Raw genomic sequence first — 18466 nt, 5'->3', positions numbered from 1 at the left:
TTCAAGTCGTTTCCACATTATAGCAACTGTAAATTAATCCTAACCTGAGCCAGAATTCAAGCACTGGTCTCCAGAGTCATAGTTCAATGCTCAAACCACTATGCCACAGTGACAGAGTATAAAATAAGGCCAAATATTCCTGTAGGGCTTGTTCATTATGCTTTTGAAACAAGTTCTTTTAAAATCTTTATTAAAAAGACAAATCATTGAATCTGGCAAGTCAAACCCTCTCACCCCTATTGAAAGGCAAATAACCTCTGAATAAATCTTCCCAAGACAACTCTATGATGGAGGTGCCATACATTGGAGTCGACTTGAAGGTAGATAACAGCAACATATAGCAAAAACGAGTGGATGGACGGGACCTGGATCAAGAGTGCAATAGAGGTATGGAATACCTTTAGACTTCACTGGCAGACCTGAGTAAATATCTCAGCAGTATGTGACTGGGAGAAACAGCCAAACCAGACCTGATTCAAATTGGGTTTCCCACCATTACAGAGAGCCTATGAAACTGTGGGCTCTTGTGAGATGGATGCTAGCATGCCCACGGTGAACATGGCACGCATCTTCTCTCCACACAATTTACAGTCTGCAAACAGGATTCTTGGTGAGTCTGAAGACTGTTTCTTGCCTCATCCATCAATGTATATCAGACTGAGAATCACAAGGCCCATCAAATCTTGTAGGGTGGCAACTCCCAGAATTTTTCACTACCAGCAATGCTTTTGGGCTGCTGGGCACTGGAGGCTGTCTCTGATCCTGGAGGCCTTACGTAGTCCTCCTTTATTAAGTAAAATATTTATACGGTGGACTCTCCACATTTGCTGGGATTAGGGGAATAGGACCCCCGCGAAAGTGGAAAAAATGTAAATAAAAAACACTGTATTTTTTAACCTGAGAGAAAAACTCTTGGAAACTCTAGATCCTCTGGGGCCATTCTATGGTCAAGATCTTCCAGAAGTTGACCATGAAACAAAGAAACAACAAAGGTGTACAGCCACTCACTTGGATGGCTTTAAATGCCTAGAGAAGTGTTCTCTCTATGAATGTCTAGGTCTTTCCGTTTGTCTTTCGGCAGAAGCTGACCACAGAGTTATGCGGGAGGACCAAGAGATTCCTAGAAAGAACATATTAAATCCATGAACAATCAAATCTGTAAAAGCCAAACCTGCAGGCTGTTGATTACTTGAGTAGGAACTGTATTCCACCCTTTTTATAGCATGAGGATTCAGAAAAATAAAATAATTTGAAATGATTGAAAACCAATTTTAACTATTATGTAGCCCAATCCTCCACAAATTTGTCCCCTACCCATTTAAAGCCATCCAAGTGAGTGCCAGTACACCTTTGTTGTTAGTTGCCTTCAAGTCAGGTTTGACTTATGGAGAGTCTATGAATGAGTGACCTCCAACAGTCCAGCTCAAGTCATCATCAGCCCTGCTCTCAGGTCTTGCAGATTAAGGGTCATGACTTCCTTAAGGAGTCTATCCATCTGCAATGTGTTCTTTCTCTTTTCTTACTGCCTTCTACCATACCAAGCATTATCATCTTTTTCAGTAAGTCATGCCTTTGAGCCAAAGAACAGCAGCCTTAGTTTAGCCATCTTGGCTTCTAAAGAGAATTCAGGCTTGATTTGCTCTAGGAGTATTTGCAGTATTCGCATTTTTAGCAAACCACGGGACCCATAGAGCTGTCCTCCAGCACCAGATTTCAAATGAGTTTATTTTCTTCCTATCAGATTTTCTTCACTGTCCAGTATTCACAGCTGTACATAGTAATGGGAAACACAATGGCATGGACTAGCCTACACCTTTATCATGCCCCTTTTTATGATCAAATAGCAGCCTTCAGTTAACAGTGTTACAATACTATATTCCACTTTAACTGCCATAACAACTTTCTGTGGAATTCTCGCATCTGTAGCTTAGTGAGGCTTAAGAGCTCCCTGGATCTGAATTCTGGATGTTGTTATTGTTGTATGCCTTCAAGTCATTTCCAAATTATGGAGACCTTAAGGCGAATCTACCATGGGTTTCTCTGGGGCTGAGAGTGTGTGACTTGCCCAGTTGGTTTCTATGGCTGAGCAGGGAATCAAACCCTGTTCATCAGGATTGTAGTACAACACTCAAACCACAACACCATCCTGGGCCTCATTTCTAAATTTATTGTTGTTTTTAACTGCGTTCACTTTTCTCCAGCACCATATCCCAAATAAATTGATTCCCCTCCCCCCATCTTCTTTCTTCATTGTCCAGCTCTCACATGAAATACAATGGCTTGTATAAGCCTAACTTTTGGGGCTCAGTTGTATATCTTTGCATTTTAAAATCTTTTCTAGGGCGTTTATCACACTGGGGCTAATTTCGGCATTAAAGAGAGATTAAAGTGCATTTAAAGCATCCGGCAAATATAGCAAAAATGGTGATTAATTGCATGAATGATTATCACACACAATTGCGCAAATAAAATGATATCGTAAATGCATTGACACTGAAATCCCGAAAATAAAAAGGTGTGCGTTAATGCTCCTTTGTGACCACTTTAATGGTGGGTTTTGTGCAACGTCGTGACATCATTTTGCATAATTATGCGTTTTTCTGGGATATCCATGGGGTAAACTCCCAATCTCTGTGTGATAAACTCCTAGTTCTTTCATAGCCATCCTCCCCATTCTTAATCTTCTTATTACCACCTGGCTGCAATCCCTGTTCCTATCAATGTTTGATCCCAGATATGCGAACTCTTATTATTTTTATTTCCTCACTGTCTAGTAGGTTCTCCGTGGTCATTATTTTTGTTTTATGTTCAACGGCAAGCCGGGCTTTGCATTTTCTTCTTTGATCTTCCTTAGTAGTTGTTCACGGTCTGCAAAGTTCTCTGCTAATATTATGGTGTCGTCAGCATATCTCAGATTGTTGATATTCTTTCCTCCCATTTTCACTCCTCTTTCTTCTGTGTCCAAGCCTGCTTTTCTTACAATATGTTCTGCATATAAACTGCATAAGTGCTCCTCCCTAAACTGCAAATTCCAGGATTCCACACCAGCTGAAGTGGAATATAGTGCTATCATAGTGTAGTGTGATAGGGCCCATAGTTGGCTTGGAGTTGTTTTTGCCATGGTGGGAATAGTAAAAAATGGCATCCCCTTTCAGTCTGAAATGCCCATCTTCTTCCAGGCAGTGGTGTCTCTAGGGTTGGCATCACCCCACGCAGTAACTCATTTAGGAGTAATGTTTTGTACTAATGTTACTCAGTCGTAATTCCCATATATCACTGAATGTAATGGTAATTTAACCAGAGCCAGCATGGCATAGCGGTTTGAGCGCTGGACTACAATTCTGGAGACCAAGGTTTTATTCCTACTTCGGCCATGAAACCCAGTGTGACCTTGAGCAAGTCACACACTCTCAGCCTCAGAGGATTTCAATTTAATTTTAATTCAGCTAGTTATTTATGTCACAACTATCACGATTGCTGTTGCTGATGTCTGCCTTCAAGTTGTTTCCAAACTATGGCAAGCCTAAGGCAACCTTGTCACAGGGTTTTCCTGGCAAGATTTGTTCAGAGCAGGGTTGCCATTGACATCCTTTGAGTATATATTGGATGTGTGTGTGTGTGTGTGTGTGTATATATATATATATATATATAAAGATAGATAGAGAGTATATTGAGTAGGACATGCCCTCCTGTGTGCGGGTCCTGATGAAATAGCAGCTCTCTTTGGGTGTGTGTGTGTGTATATATATATATATATATAGTATCTGTATCTGTATATATAAACATATATATACATAGAAAGAGAGAGCATGAGTATATTGAATGTATCTTGGAGGGCATATCCTTCTGTGGGGGGCGCTAATGAAATGGCAGCCATCTTTGGTTTTGTGTGTGTGTGTGTATACAGTACAGTATATGTATCTGTGTGTATGACTAACACACGCTTTCCTTTGTGGGGGCGCTGAGTAAACGGCAGCCCTTTTGGGTTGTGTATGTGTGTGTGTGTATAATCTATATCTATACACCCATAAAGAGAGAGGGGGGCTATATCGGGCGTATCGTGAGCCCAGGGCCATGTCCTCCTGGCTGACAAAATGGCGCCCTGCTGGGCCCTGAGGGCTGGAACGGGGCTCGCCCACTCGGCGGAGGAGACAAGAGAACGCGGCGCGAGGCTCCACCGGTCGCCTCCTCCCACTGCCGCTGCTGCCGCCGTCGAGGGCGTCGTCTGTCTGTCTGTCCCCGGCCTGCCTTGCCCTGGGCCCCGGGGGAGCGGGCGATGGCCATCCGCGGGTGGCACACGGACTGCGTGGAGCGTCCTCTCTCCCGCCTGATGCGCCGCTTCGGGGCCTTCGTGGGCGCCCACCCGTGGCCCTTCCTGGTCTTCCCGCTGGCCTTGGCGGGGGCGCTGGGGGTGGGCTTCCGCCACGTCCGCGCCCGCGAGGCCAACGACCTGGAGGAGCAGTACACGCCGTCGGGGGGCCCCGCCAAGAGCGAGCGGCGCTGGGCCCAGGCCCACTTCCCCTCCGACGACGCGCGGCGCTTCTCGGCCCAGCGCCTGGCCACCGAGGGCGCCTTCGCCTCGCTCCTGGTGCTCAGCGCCGACGAGGGCGCCTCCGTCCTCACCCCCGAAGCCATGGCCGAGGTCCTGGCCCTGGACGACGCTGTCAGGAAGCAGCTGGGCGGGGAGGGCGCCCGCTTCGAGGACCTCTGCGCCCGGCGCCTGGGCGGCAACTGCTCCAGCCCCAACCCGCTCCTCGACGCCCTGCAGGGGGACCCCCGGGCCATCGAGGTCCTGCTGCCCAACCTCACCTACCCCTTCTTCCAGGGGACGGCCTTCCTGGGCTACTTCGTCGGAGGGGTCACGCTGGGCGAAGGCGCCCACCCGGTCCGCCCCCTCCGGGCAGCCAAGGCCCTGCGCCTGGTCTACTTCCTGCAGGAGGACCAGCCCCAAAGCAGGGAGCTCAGCAAGGTCTGGCTGGAGGACTTCATCCAATCCGCCCCCGAACTCCTCCAGGACCTGCAGCTCAAGTCCGTCCAGGTGGGCAGCGGGGGCGGGGAGTCCCCGGTGACGTCACTAAGGGGGCTAAAGAGTGACGTCACTTGGTGTGTGGGCCACACCAGTGACACCCTAAAGAGTGACGTCACTAGGGAAGGTGCAGACCGCACCAGGTGACCCCCTAAAGAGTGACGTCACTAGGGGGCACGGACCGCACCAGGTGACACCCTAAAAAGGGGGGGGGTGACACCACTGCTCCTCAAATACCTACCTTTGGGCAGAAATGGGCTTTGGCATTCACCTGCTTCCCTTTAAAATGGTTTAAAAGATGGTAGGAGTAAGATGAATCTCGGTGGCAGCAGAAAGGAGAAATCTCCCCCCCAAAAAAAATTTGAAAATTTAAATGATGTTTATTATATATATATATATATATATATATATATATATATATTCTTTTAAAATTGTATTTTAAAAAATCACATTATAACCAAATATTCACTACGTACACTTATTCCTCCATATTTGCAACTTTGATATTTGCGGATTTGATTATTCACAGATTTGAGTAGTATGTTCTCTCTAGGAATTTCTATGTCCTCCAGCGCAACTTTATGGTCAACTTTAACTAAAGGTTGCTCTGAAAGACCTAGAGATTCCTAGAGAAAATACTCTACTAGGCCTTTGTAGCTCCTCCAATGTACTTCTGTGATCAGTGTCTGTCAGACATTGACCACAGAGTTGCCCTGGAGGACCTAGAGATTCCTAGAGAGATGTCCTCTGTAGGTGTTTTTGGTATTAATGGTTTTCCATATTCATGGGGGTCTTGTGCCCCCTAACCCTAGTGAATATGGAGTGTCAAGTGTATATGTACAGTTGCCCCTCTTTTTTCATAGGGTATCTGTTCCGGACCCCCTTGCAAAAATAGAGTTTCACATATATTCAAGCCCCATTGGCTTGAATATAGGTGCGGGCATGTGGGGGTATGCAGGCAGGCACCCCATTCATTCTCCCTCTGTTCGTCCCTTGCGTGTAAGTGAGGGACACAAGTCCAAAGCCCACGAGAACAGAGGGAGGACTGTAAATACATTTAGATTGTGTTCATGATATTGTAATTTGAAGGTATGGTTTTAATTTTGCTAGTTGTTTATCTCACAACTATTAGCGTGACATTCAATCATATATGGGGATTTACAATGTATGAGTAACGTTAGTGCAAAAAAGCATTACTAAGGATTCTGTGTGGGGTGAAATGGGAGGAGGTCCATGGGTGGGTGACACCAACCCCAGGGATGCCACTGGTGTCACTCAAATGGGAGAAATAAAGTGCATTTAAAGCATCCCACAAATAAAGCGAAAATAATGAGTAATTGCGCCAATGATTATCGCATGCAATTGCACAAATAAAATGATATCAGAAATGCATTATTGCTGAAATCTCGAAAGTAAAAAGATGCACGTTAATGCTTCTTTGTGACCACTTTAATGGTGGGTTTTGTGCGATGTCGTGTGAAATCGTTTCACGTAATTACGCAATTTTTCCAGGATATACACAGGATAAACTCCTGATCTCTTTCGTGTGATAATCTCCATAGAGAATTGTCAGCATTACACAGCACCTCGATTACATGATGGCCCTGAAACAGTTCAAAGGAAAACACGGAGCTTTATGCTAGGCTGAGGTAATCAAAAAAGACAAAATACAATAATAAGGAACTGTTTCTAAACTTTTTATTGCTTTATTAACTATGGTAGAGAAATGGAAATCAAACTTGGTACAGATGGTGGAAGTATAGAATCAGTAAGAATTTGTAACAATATGAGTTAAGACTATACACAGGAAGAATATTCTTAACAGTAAAAGTAAATATATATAACATAAGAAAATATGGGAAATGAAACATTACTTTTAAATAAAATGTAATAATTTTAAAAAGAAATAAAGAAAATTTTAAAAGAATAAAAATTTAAAATTTCCAAAAGAAATTAAACATTTAAAATTTTGAAATTTGAATTTTTAAAAAAATTCTGGGGCCTCTCCTTTCTCCTCCCACTGAGCGCCAGCCCACTCCCACCGTTTTTAAAACATTTTAAAGCGTGGCAGATGAATGCTACAGCCCATTTCTGCCAAAAAGTAGGTGTTTGAGGAGTAGTGGTGTCATCCCCCCTTAAGTAAATCCATCGTGATTTAACTTCAGCTTCATCAATTTATATGGGTCTAACGCTATGTATGACGAAATGATGGATCTAACTCCATACACCAACACCTTTCTAGAATAGGCAAATGTGCTGGTTTATCAATTGTCCGAGTAATTTCACCATCAAATATCTATAAATCTGTGTCTGGCAACACACAGTGGCATCGCTAGAGGGATGCAGGGGGTGCAAACCACACCAGATGGTACCCTAAGGGTGCCAGGCCTCACCTGGAATCCTGTGTCCGGTTTTGGGCATCACAATTCAAAAAGGATGGTGACAAACTGGAGCGTGTCCAGAAGAGGGTGACCAAAATGGTGAAGGGTCTGGAAACCATGAAGCCTTATGAGGAAAGACTTAGGGAGCGGGGTGTGTTTGGCCTGGAGAAGAGATCGTTAAGGGTTGATATGAATAGCCCTGTTTAAGTATTTGAAGGGATGCCACATTGAGGAGGGAGCAAGCTTGTTTTCTGCTGCTCCAGAGAATAGGATCCGGAACAATGGATGCAAGCTCCAGGAAAAGAGATTCTACCTCAACATTAGGAGGAACTTCCTGACAGTAAGAGCTGTTTGACAGTGGAACACTATCTTAGAGAGTGGTGAAGTCTCCTTCTTTGGAGGTTTTTTAAACAGAGGCTGGATGGCCATCTGTTGGGGGGTGCTTTGATTCTGAATTCCTGCATGGCAGGGGTTGGACTGGGTGGCCCTTGAGGTCTCTTCCAACTCTAGGATTCTACCATTCTATGACTCTGGAGACCAGGGGTCGATTCCCCGCTCAGCCCTGGAAACCATTGGGTGACCCTGGGTAAGTCACACTCTCAGCATCAGAGAAAGGCAATGGCAAATCTCAGAACAAAAAAAACTTGCCAAGAAAAACCTGTGATAGGGTCGCCTTAAGTCAGAAATGACTTGAAGGCACACAACAGCAATGTAAACTCAAAGGGACCACTGATCTTGGAAGCTAAGCAGGATCAGCTCTTGTTAATACATGGATGGGACAGGAGGCCACCAAGTAATAGTGCCACTATTCTGCTTTGGTTAGATTTCAGAGGAAGGAATTGGCAAAACTACCTATTGACTACTCCTTGCCTGAGAAAATCCTATGAAATTTGTTGTTGTTGTTGTGTGCCTTCAAATTGTTTCTGGCTTATGACAACCCTATTATGGGGTTTTCTTGGCAAGATTTGTTCAAAGATTTGCCTGTGCCTTCCTCTTGAGACTGAATGTGATTTGCCCATGGTTTAAATATATATGCCTACTTCTTTATTTTAAATCAGTCCTTTTAAGAATTTTATATTGTTCCACTTTCATTCTTTTATGTCAGGGTGTTACAATTACTGGTTCATCTCATAAGGAGAATAAATGCTTATTTTCAGGGGAGAAGTTTTTAAAAATCTGGAAAAATGGAGCTGGCTGTGTGTTTAAGACGATAGTGTAGAATGGTTTCACTAGAAAGAAATCTGCATATTTTGCAAGTTCTCATTCAGTCTCCTCTTCCACTTCTTTGTAAATGCACTGGGAAAACCACTGAAATAATTTCCCCAATTCTTATGATATTATGATTACTTTCAGCCTGTTTTTAAACCCCCGAGAATATTAAAACAACTTAAGAGAAACAATATTTAATAGATTGTCTTCTTCCTTTTCTTTCCATCTTCAACCCTTCAGGTAACCTACTTTACCTCACTGTCCAGACAGAAAGAATTTGAAAAAATCTCCAAGGAAGTGATCCCATTGATCTCCATCACATATTTTTTCACCATATTTTTTTCAATTATGTCATGTTCAAGGTAATGTGTCATGTTCAAGGTAATGTGTCCCCATTAATTGTGTTTCTCCTATGTGGGTACTTTCAGACAAAGAGTTCTGACCATTCACCCTTGAAAAGCACCATGTAGCTATTCTGTTTTGTTTTGTTTAATAGCTTTCTCTGGTAAGATAAAAATGGTGAATGAAACAATGGGAAAATGGAGGGCTGCAAAGCTGAGGTTAGTTAAGTCCTTCCATAAATGTTCATGAATGGGAGAATGGAATTGCACAGGAAAGGTCTCATCTGGGGGCAGCATGAGTTCATAAAATCTGTACTAATAACTCTCCCTCCCACACAATTATATTTCTTTTAATAAGAATAATTAACATGTGTGCAGATTTGGTTGCCACAGAAAATATATGGGAACAGAAAATAAAATGCAAAGATGCATTTACAATATAAATGTTTCAGGTGAAGCTTGGAAAAGTTGATCTTTTTGGATTGCAACTCCCAGAATCCCCAGCAAGCATGACCATGAGTTGTAATACCCCCCCCAAAAAAATCCCTTTACCATGCTCTGATTTTGAGGATCTAATTAGCCAGCTGCTGCAAATCCTGTATAGGTTGCAATGTTTCAAAGCCTAGAGGGATCTGATTAATTTAATAATAAAATAAATAAAACTTTTATTTATATACCGCCCTTCCATTGATCAGGGTGGTGAACAACATAATAAAACTGTACATACATTAAGCAAATTAAAAACAACATAAAAACCCCCGGTCAGCCGTCCATCTTGCCGTCAACATAGAGAGGGAGGCCATCCAGGACTTCACTCGGGGAATGCAGTTCGAAATAGAAGGGTTTTCAAGTCCCTTCTAAACTGAGCCAGGGAGGTGGCCGAGAGGAGCTCTGTGGGCAGCGTGTTCCAAAGGGTCAGGGCAACGATGGAATACGTCCTCCTCGTTGTAGAGGAGAGTTTGGCCCCCGGAACCCTAAGTAATTGCTGCCCAGAAGTTCTGAGGGTGCGGGGCGGAATGTATGGGGAGAGGCGGTCCTTCAGGTATCCGGGGCCCAAGCCATGTAGGGCTTTATAGGTAATCACCAACACCTTGTACTGTGCCCGGAAGCGAATAGGCAGCCAGTGCAGATCTTTAAGCACCAATGTAATATGGCTGGTCCTGGAGGTACCAGTGACCAGCCTGGCCGCCATATTCTGTACCAGCTGTAGCTTCCGGGTATGATACAAGGGTTGCCCCATGTAGAGCGCATTGCAAAAATCCAATCTAGAGGTTACCAGAGCATGTACCACCGTTTCAAGGTCCCTCTGGGCCAGGTATGGGCGCAGCTGGCGAATAAGCCGAAGCTGATGACAGGTGTTCCTGACCGTCGCATTCACCTGAGATGTAAGGTGAAGCGACGAGTCAAGAAGCACCCCCAGACTGCGCACGGAGTCCTTCACAGGAAGCATGATCCCGTTCAGGACAGGTGGAACCACCGCTATTCCTGGGCCAGGGGAACCTATCACGAGTACCTCCGTTTTCTCTGGATTCAGGCTGAGTCGGTTTTTCCTCATCCAGCCCATTACTGACTCCAGGCATGCCACGAGAGGAGAGACGCCATCCTCGGTCACTGCATCAGTCGGAGACATAGAGAAGACTATTTGGGTGTCATCAGCGTACTGATAACCCCGCGCCCCATGTCTCCGGATGATCTCTCCCAGCGGTTTCATGTAAATGTTAAATAGCATGGGAGACAGAATGGCTCCTTGAGGGACCCCAGTTGTGAGGGCCCTCTTATCGGAGCACACGTCTCCCAGCTGCACCATCTGGAACCTCCCAGAGAGGTAGGACCGGAACCACTGGAGCGCAGTGCCCCCGATTCCCACCTCAGCCAGGCGTTCCAGAAGGATACCATGGTCTATGGTATCGAAAGCCGCTGAGATGTCCAAGAGCACCAACAGGGACACGCTTCCCCTGTCGATGCCCAGACGGAGATCATTGACCAAGGCGACCATGGCCGTCTCAACCCCGTAACCCGCCCGAAAGCCAGTTTGAAATGGGTCCAGATAATCCGTTTCATCCAAGACCGACTGAAGCTGGATTGCAACCGCTCTCTCGATCACCTTCCCCAGAAATGGCAGCAGCGAGACTGGCCGATAATTATTGTATACCAGGGGGTCGAGGGAGGGCTTTTTTAGTAAAGGTTTTACGATGGCCAATTTTAACTCAGATGGAAATTGCCCTTCCCTCAAAGATGTATTAATAATCCGGCGCAGCAACAAAGTTACTGCCGGTCCCCCCTGCGCTGCTAGCCATGAGGGACAAGGGTCGAGAGAGCAGGTTGTCTTCCGAACGCTTTCGAGGATCTTGTCCACATCATCGGTACTCACCAACTCAAACTGATCCAGTTTAATGGAGTCCACGGAGGCTCTGGATGCCTCTACCCTAGGTTCTGCTCCAATGCCAGCGTTAAGACCTTCGCTTATCCGAGAGGTTTTATCCGCGAAGAAGTTGTTAAATAGGTCACAGCAGGCCTTAGAAGGTTCAAGGATCTGGTTCGGGGCAGGAGGGAGCTGAGTTAGCTCCCTGACCACCCTGAACAACTCTGCTGGACGCGACTCCGCGGACGCGACACGAGCACCATAGAACGAATTCTTAGCTGCTCGTATCGCCTCTCCATAGTCCTCCAAAAGGCGGTCTAGGAGAGCCTTGTCGGATAAGCGTAGGTGTTTCCGCCAGCGGTGCTCTAGCCGTCGCAGGACCCGCTTCCTTGCCCGGAGGTCTTCCGTATACCAGGGCTTACGTTTGGAAGTGGGCCTGAGAGGGCGCTTGGGAGCGATGCTGTGTATAGCCCTAGAGAGACCGGTATTCCAGATACCAGTCAGGGCATCAACAGAATCGCCGTCACTTCCAACCATGTGTCCCTCTAAGGCTTCCTGGAACCTATTGGGTTCCATCAGCCTTCAAGGGTGGACCATCCTAATAGGTCCACCACCCCCGGGGGGGATCTGGGTAGAGGCCTTGATTTTTGCCTCCATGAGGAAATGATCCGTCCATGGCAGGGGGGAAATATTAGTTATTTCCGCCCACGGATTTTCCGCATCCGAACAGAAGACCATATCAAGTGTATTACCCGCAAAATGCGTTGGGCCCTCAATCAGCTGGGACAGGCCCATGGCCGCCATGGTATCCATGAATTCCCGAGCTGCACCGGATGGAATATAGCTGGCCGTGAGGGCGATGTTGAAGTCACCCAGGACAAGTAGCCTGGGCGTCTCCAGCATCAGCTCCGCGACCAGCTGTGTCAGCTCGTTAAGGGAGTCCGCTAGTGCACGGGGTGGTCGATACACCAACAGAATCCCTAGACTGTCCTTAGCCTTTAGGGTCAGGTAAATACACTCGATAAAGGACGTCTGTTGGATGTGGTTCCTGGTGAGAGACAAGGTGTTCCTATGTATCAAGGCCACACACACACACACACCCCGCCCACCTAACCTGGGCTGGTCCTTCACCGAGAACCCAGCAGGAAGGGCCTGTGCCCACACAGCGTCACCCTCAGGCCCAAGCCAGGTCTCGGTAATGCAAGCCAGGTCGCAATTAGTGTCCTCCAGTAGATCATGGAGGATGTGGGACTTGTTGTTTAGGAGACTGTTTCTGTCCCAAAAATGAATTACACTTTATTTCTTATGCTTATGGAGAATGTCACATGCAACAGTGGCATGTGGTATTCAAGTATTGATCAAGGCTGCTGGGGAAACAGTATAGTTACACTTGGAGCATGAAACTCTGGATCCAATTAAGTTTCTCTTGATCTTTTTTACAGGCTGGACTGTGTACGAACAAAGGTGTGGGTGGCAACTTTCGGGGTAGTGTCATCAGGCTTGGCTGTCGTCAGCAGCTTTGGATTACTGATGTTTTGTGGGGTGCCATTTGTTATCACAGCTGCAAATTCACCATTTCTTATACTTGGTAAGTGAGCAAGTATATACATTTGTTGTGGGTTTTCCTTATCTATTCAGTTTTTAATGCATCTGGTATGTGTACATGAAATGGAACATAGGTCCATCCATTTATACAGTTCGTTAGCTGTCTAAGGAATTATGATTTATGATGTTGCCCCAAAAATTAATGTTCATGTTTCTGCTTAAAAAAGTAAATCCCATTGAATTTAATGGTGATTACTCCCAGATGAGAGCCAGCATAGCATAGTGGTTTGAGTGTTGGACTACGATTCTGGAGACCAGGGTTTGATTCCCAGATTGAGTACGAAAGACACTGGGTGACCTTGGACAAGTCATATGCTCTCAGCCTCAAGGAAGGAAATGGCAGATCTCCTCTGAAGAACTCTTGCCAAGAAGACCCCATGAGAGTTCACTTTAAAAAGATAAAGGTATCTCTCTGACATGAATGTCTAGTCATAACCGACTGTAGGGGACGGTGCTAATCTCCGTTACTAAGCCAAAGAGCCAGTGTTGTCCGAGGACTGCTCTAGTGGTCATGTGGCCAATATGATTGCATCGAATGCTGTTACCTTCCCACTTATCTAGTTGTATTTGCATGCGTTCGAACTGCTAGGTTGGCAGAAGCAGGGACTAGTGTCAGGAGCTCACCCCATCATGCAGCACGCAGGCCTCGAACTGCCAACCTTCTGATTGTCAGAAATGGCAGCTTAATCACTAAGCCACCACATCACTTATAGGTTCATTTTACCATAATTCAGTTCACCATAATTCAGAAATGAATTATCTGGGCAGAATGGGAAGAATGAATAACATCAGTTGCCTTTCAAAAAGGAACAGGTGTTAAAACAGAAAGCAGTGGCATTGCTTAGACATTGTCACCATCCAGTGGCCTCTTTAGGCGATAGCAAGCCAATTGTGGCTATTTGATGGACTTTACTCAGGATAGAAGGGGAAAGGGATGTGTTCCTTGGGAATGAAGTGAACCTGTCTTGGAAGAAGTGATTTCTCCAGTAGCATTAGCATATACAGCTAGCCCTCCCCATATATGGGGAATCCATCCCGGACCCCCCCACCCCCCCCCCCCCGTATGGGGAAAAGAGTGTATACCCAAGCCCCATTGAAAATAATGAGGTGTGTGACACAGGTACACACCCCATTTCTTCTGCCGGGGCTTGCCTTCCACATAAGCTCAAAGCCACAGAAGGCAAACCTGCTTATGGGGAGGGCCAACTGTAATTCACCACCTAGAGTGTTTTGTGGCTTTGGTAAACCATACAGGTTGGGGCGTTTGATATCCCTCTACCTATGGGGAAGGGATGAGCTGTGACAGGTCACTGTAAGTCAACAGGTGAAGGCACACACATACACACATTCTGTCAGCAAAATAGCTCCAGCATTATAAAGTTGCACACTGAGGCCTGTGCTTCAGGATCTCATTCTCCACTTTGTTTTGTTAGAGGAAGGTTTAGTGTTTCCCAAGGCCAAAAAATGGTCACCCATACTGGGAATTAAACTCTGGTCTCCAGTCATAGTCTAGTACTCAAACCACTATGCCATGCTGGCTCCTGATATCAAATGTACTAAACCAAATTTACTCAATAATTTTTAAAATCTTTAAACAACTCTCAGATATTAACCCAGACTGTTTTGTATTGTTTAGCTTTTCTGTCATGTTTTGTAGGATGCATATCTTGTGTTTTAATGATCTGTGACTGTATAATAAAGATTGATTGATTGAATTACTGATCATGTTCATCTTCTGTATTTTCTGTCTTATATCACATTTTGAAAGTGACACATGATATCTTTGCTGTTCTTCAGGAGTTGGTGTAGATGACATGTTCATCATGGTGTCCTGTTGGCAACACAGCAAAGTAAAAGACAGCATCAGAGAGCGGATGGCTGACACCTATGGGGAAGCAGCTGTGTCAGTTACGATCACAACACTTACTGATGTTTTAGCCTTCTACATAGGAATTGGAAGTTCCTTCCCATCAGTTCAGTCATTTTGCATCTATACAGGAACTGCCTTTGTGTTCTGCTACATATATAACCTGACATTCCTTGGGGCTATCCTTGCTTTAAATGGCAAAAGAGAAAAAAGTAACAGACATTGGCTCACCTTTATGATAGTGAATTCTGAGCCTCAGGAGTCTCGGGGTCATCTATATAATATATGCTGTGTAGGAGGATCTTTTGATGAATCCACTGGAGCAGAGACTGAACACCCTATAACTGAATTTTTCAGAAAATATTATGGACCCTTTCTTATGCAGAACTGGACAAAGATATTAGTGGTAGTTGTATATCTCTTGTACATGGGTAGTAGCATATACGGATGCACTCAGGTTGAAGAAGGTATAAATGTTCGACATTTAGCTATTGATGAGTCTTATGTTGTTCGGTATTATGACTGGGAAGAGGAATATTTTTCTGAATATGGTCCAAGGGTAATGGTTATTGTTAATGAAAGTGTAGCATATTGGGATCCATTTGTTCGTGCAGATATTGAGAACTGCATGGATTCATTTGAAAACTCATCCTTCATAGACGAACATTTATCAGAGTCGTGGCTGAGAGTTTATGAAACTGTTGCTAAACTCATGAACTTAAATATAAATGACCGAGACATATTCATTAGAAATCTACCTGTCCTAAATAGAATAAATCCAGAGTACGAGAGAGATATTAATTATAATAATGCCGAAATATTAGCCTCACGGTTCTTCATACAGGTAGTCAATATTACTAGTGCAGTGGATGAGAAAAATCTCTTAAATGAACTAAGAAACCTAGCTGAAGAGTGCAAGATACCCGTGATAGTTTACCACCCAGCATTTATATACTTTGATCAGTATGTTGTGATCGTTCAGAATACCATTCAAAATGTTCTAATAGCTACTGGTGCCATGTTATTTATTTCCATGCTGCTTATTCCAAATCCTCTCTGCTCTTTGTGGGTAACTTTTGCTATTGCCTCTGTTATTGTTGGTGTGACTGGCTTCATGGCCTTTTGGAATGTCAGCCTTGATTCCATATCTATGATCAACCTTGTTATTTGCATAGGGTTTTCTGTAGATTACTCAGCTCATATTTCGTATGCCTTTGTTTCCAGCGAGAAACCCAAAGTGAATGAGAAGGCAGTGGATGCTCTGTATGCCCTAGGCTACCCTATTGTGCAAGCATCTGCTTCCACCCTCGTGGGAGTGTTGGTGCTCTCTATGTCAGCCACATACGTCTTTAGAACCTTTTTTAAGATAATGTTTCTGGTAATCTTGTTTGGGGCTATTCACGGTCTCATTTTTATTCCTGTGTTTTTAACCTTTTTTGGCTTTTGTGCCAATTTGTCAAGTACAGATTACAAGTCATCAGATATTGAAAAATCTTAGGAGGTAGATGCAAACATGTAACTGCCTTCTGTCAGTATGAAACAGTAAAACTCTACTACCTCCAATTCAAGACAATCCAAACTTCCTATAAAGGCCCTGCGATTACATAACAAATCAAGCAACAAGAAGGCATATTTTCATTTGTACCTGAAATGTTGTACCCATCTAAACTTTAGTTTTTCAGCAGCGCTTGTGTCATCTTTCTCATAGAAGACGTGTTTATAATAAACTGTTTTTGTTTTATTTAAATAAACATTACCTGTCCATTCCTTATGACCTTAGATATCACAGATGGGGTGGTGGACTGTTCATTAATGTAAAATGGGATAAAGGTCTGTTTGAGGCTGTTTAACAACATGGTGTGGTGACTGCCTTTGGATTTTAGGAAAAACAACCAATGGTTTTCCTTCAGTGTCAGAGCTATTCAGGGCTGGAAATCATGACAGCTAACAAGCCAATTTGGGAGAAAGGGATGTGGCACAGAAAGAAGAGAGTGCCATTTGGTCCTAGTCATGCCGATTGGTGATGCCATCTTGAACAATGTAGCTGTGTGTTTGAGCACAGAGCCCACTCTTAGCTTATTAAGATGAGATGTCATCACCCAAACATGATTAGTGCATTTTCCCCCAGAAGTCTATATAATTTTTGCAGCACTTGCCTTACATGGTGTCTGCATTAAGTTTATGCTGTGTTTCTAGCACAGGACACATGAGTTCACATCCAAGTTTTTCTGTAACTTGGATGCAGTTTTAATTATGAAGAAAATTCCAGGCATAGGCTTCAGGATATCACAAGGGATTATGAAGCTCTGGGTAGGAAGCTGAAGGACCTCAATGCACAAGTTTTCATTTTGTCTCCCTTCACAGTTGAAGGGCATGGCCCAGGAAGGGAGAGAAGACAAGTGGAAGCGAACAACCAGCTTCACAGATGGTGCTGCTAGGAATGATTTGGCTTCTCAGACCATGGTCTGCAATGTCAGAAAAATGGACTTCTGCACAGGGATGGGTTACACCTCACAGCAATTGGCAGGAATGTTTTTGTTAAGCGTTTGAAAAATCTGATCTTTAAACAGTTCTGTGGGGGAGGGACAAAGTATTCTTGAAGGCATCAAGTGCTGGAAATAATAGCCTGACTGTTATAGAGAGAACAAGGCAAATAGTACAAGAACCCAACAGTGTGAGAGGAAGAAAAACTTAAATAGGCAGATAGGGAGAATGGCCCATGCTCTTAGACTGATGAACAGAGCATGGGAAATAAATAAGATTAACCTGAACTCTTAACAGTACATTTCTGCAGTGTGTTTTAGACTTAAGCTGAACTTGAGCCAGCAGTGTGATGCAGCAGCTAAAAAAGCCAGTACAGCTGGCCTTCGGTATCCATGGACTTGCCATCCGTGGATTCAGGCAGCCACAATGGTGGCACATGGCCGCAGTGCCATTAGGATCAGCCCCAATTGTTCCATGGTGGTGTGTACACACAGCCACACTGCCATGGGGGACAATGGTGGAGCTGCCATGTGCATGTGCCATCACTGGAAACAATGGGAGCTGTCCCTAATGGTGCTGCAGCCACATGGCCATTGTGCCACTGAAGTTCCATTGGGCACATACATGCATCATCATTGGGGCATCCACAGATTTTGGTATCTGTGGGGAGGTTTTCAGGAATGGATCCCCTGTGGATATTGAGGGCCGACTGTATGATACTAGGCTGCATCAAAAGGAGGTTGGTGTCCAGATTGAGGGAAAGGGAACCATTTTGCTTTGGTCAGATCTCACCTGGAATACAGTTCCGGGTCTAAAAGTATGATGACAAGCTGGAACGTGTTCAGAGAAGAGGGAAACCAAAATGGTAAAAGGACTGGAAATCATGAGGAGCAATTTAGGGTGCTTGGTATCATTAGCCTGAGGAAGAGAAGGTTAAAAGGCAGCATAGCCATGTTTAAATATTGAAAGGGATGTCATATAGAACAAGCTTGTTTGTGTTGCAAGATTTCTGTATTTTCTTCCCCCCCCCCTTAGATAAATAGGGATTTCCTGCATGCAAACTTCTCTCCCTCATTCAAACCAACCTTGTGATTTAGGTCACTCCCCCTTTGGACTAACAGATTCTCAAAGATTTTCAACTGAACTGCATGTTTTCCATTTTCCTCCTCTCTCAACCTTTCAGAAGATGGT

General features: G+C 44.6%; 1 protein-coding gene across 1 annotated transcript; it reads left to right on the top strand.

Moving 5' to 3' along the window:
- The first annotated feature begins 4208 nt into the window (after positions 1-4208).
- LOC149309992 (patched domain-containing protein 3-like) lies at positions 4209-16523 on the top strand. The gene is made up of 4 exons (XM_089533431.1): positions 4209-5038; positions 8857-8978; positions 12762-12907; positions 14722-16523. Exons 1-4 carry the CDS (start codon positions 4277-4279, stop codon positions 16287-16289), a joined length of 2598 nt encoding a protein of 865 aa, XP_089389557.1. The 5' UTR covers positions 4209-4276; the 3' UTR covers positions 16290-16523.
- The last annotated feature ends 1943 nt before the right edge of the window (positions 16524-18466 follow it).

This window comes from Sceloporus occidentalis, unplaced genomic scaffold (assembly GCF_023333645.1).
Source record: "Sceloporus occidentalis isolate IW3139 unplaced genomic scaffold, rSceOcc1.0.p SCAF_7, whole genome shotgun sequence".
Classification (NCBI taxonomy): domain Eukaryota; kingdom Metazoa; phylum Chordata; class Lepidosauria; order Squamata; family Phrynosomatidae; genus Sceloporus; species Sceloporus occidentalis.
Note: the sequence above shows the minus strand (reverse complement) of the source record. Positions and strands in the feature narration are given on the sequence as shown.

Bases quoted from the DNA above. Each gene is read 5' to 3' on its own strand.
- LOC149309992 (XM_089533431.1), top strand. From the start codon at position 4,277: ATGGCCATCCGCGGGTGGCACACGGACTGCGTGGAGCGTCCTCTCTCC. The intron at 8,979-12,761 runs GTAATGTGTCAT...TCTTTTTTACAG, and splicing joins TCAATTATGTCATGTTCAAG to GCTGGACTGTGTACGAACAA. The intron at 12,908-14,721 runs GTAAGTGAGCAA...GCTGTTCTTCAG, and splicing joins TTCACCATTTCTTATACTTG to GAGTTGGTGTAGATGACATG.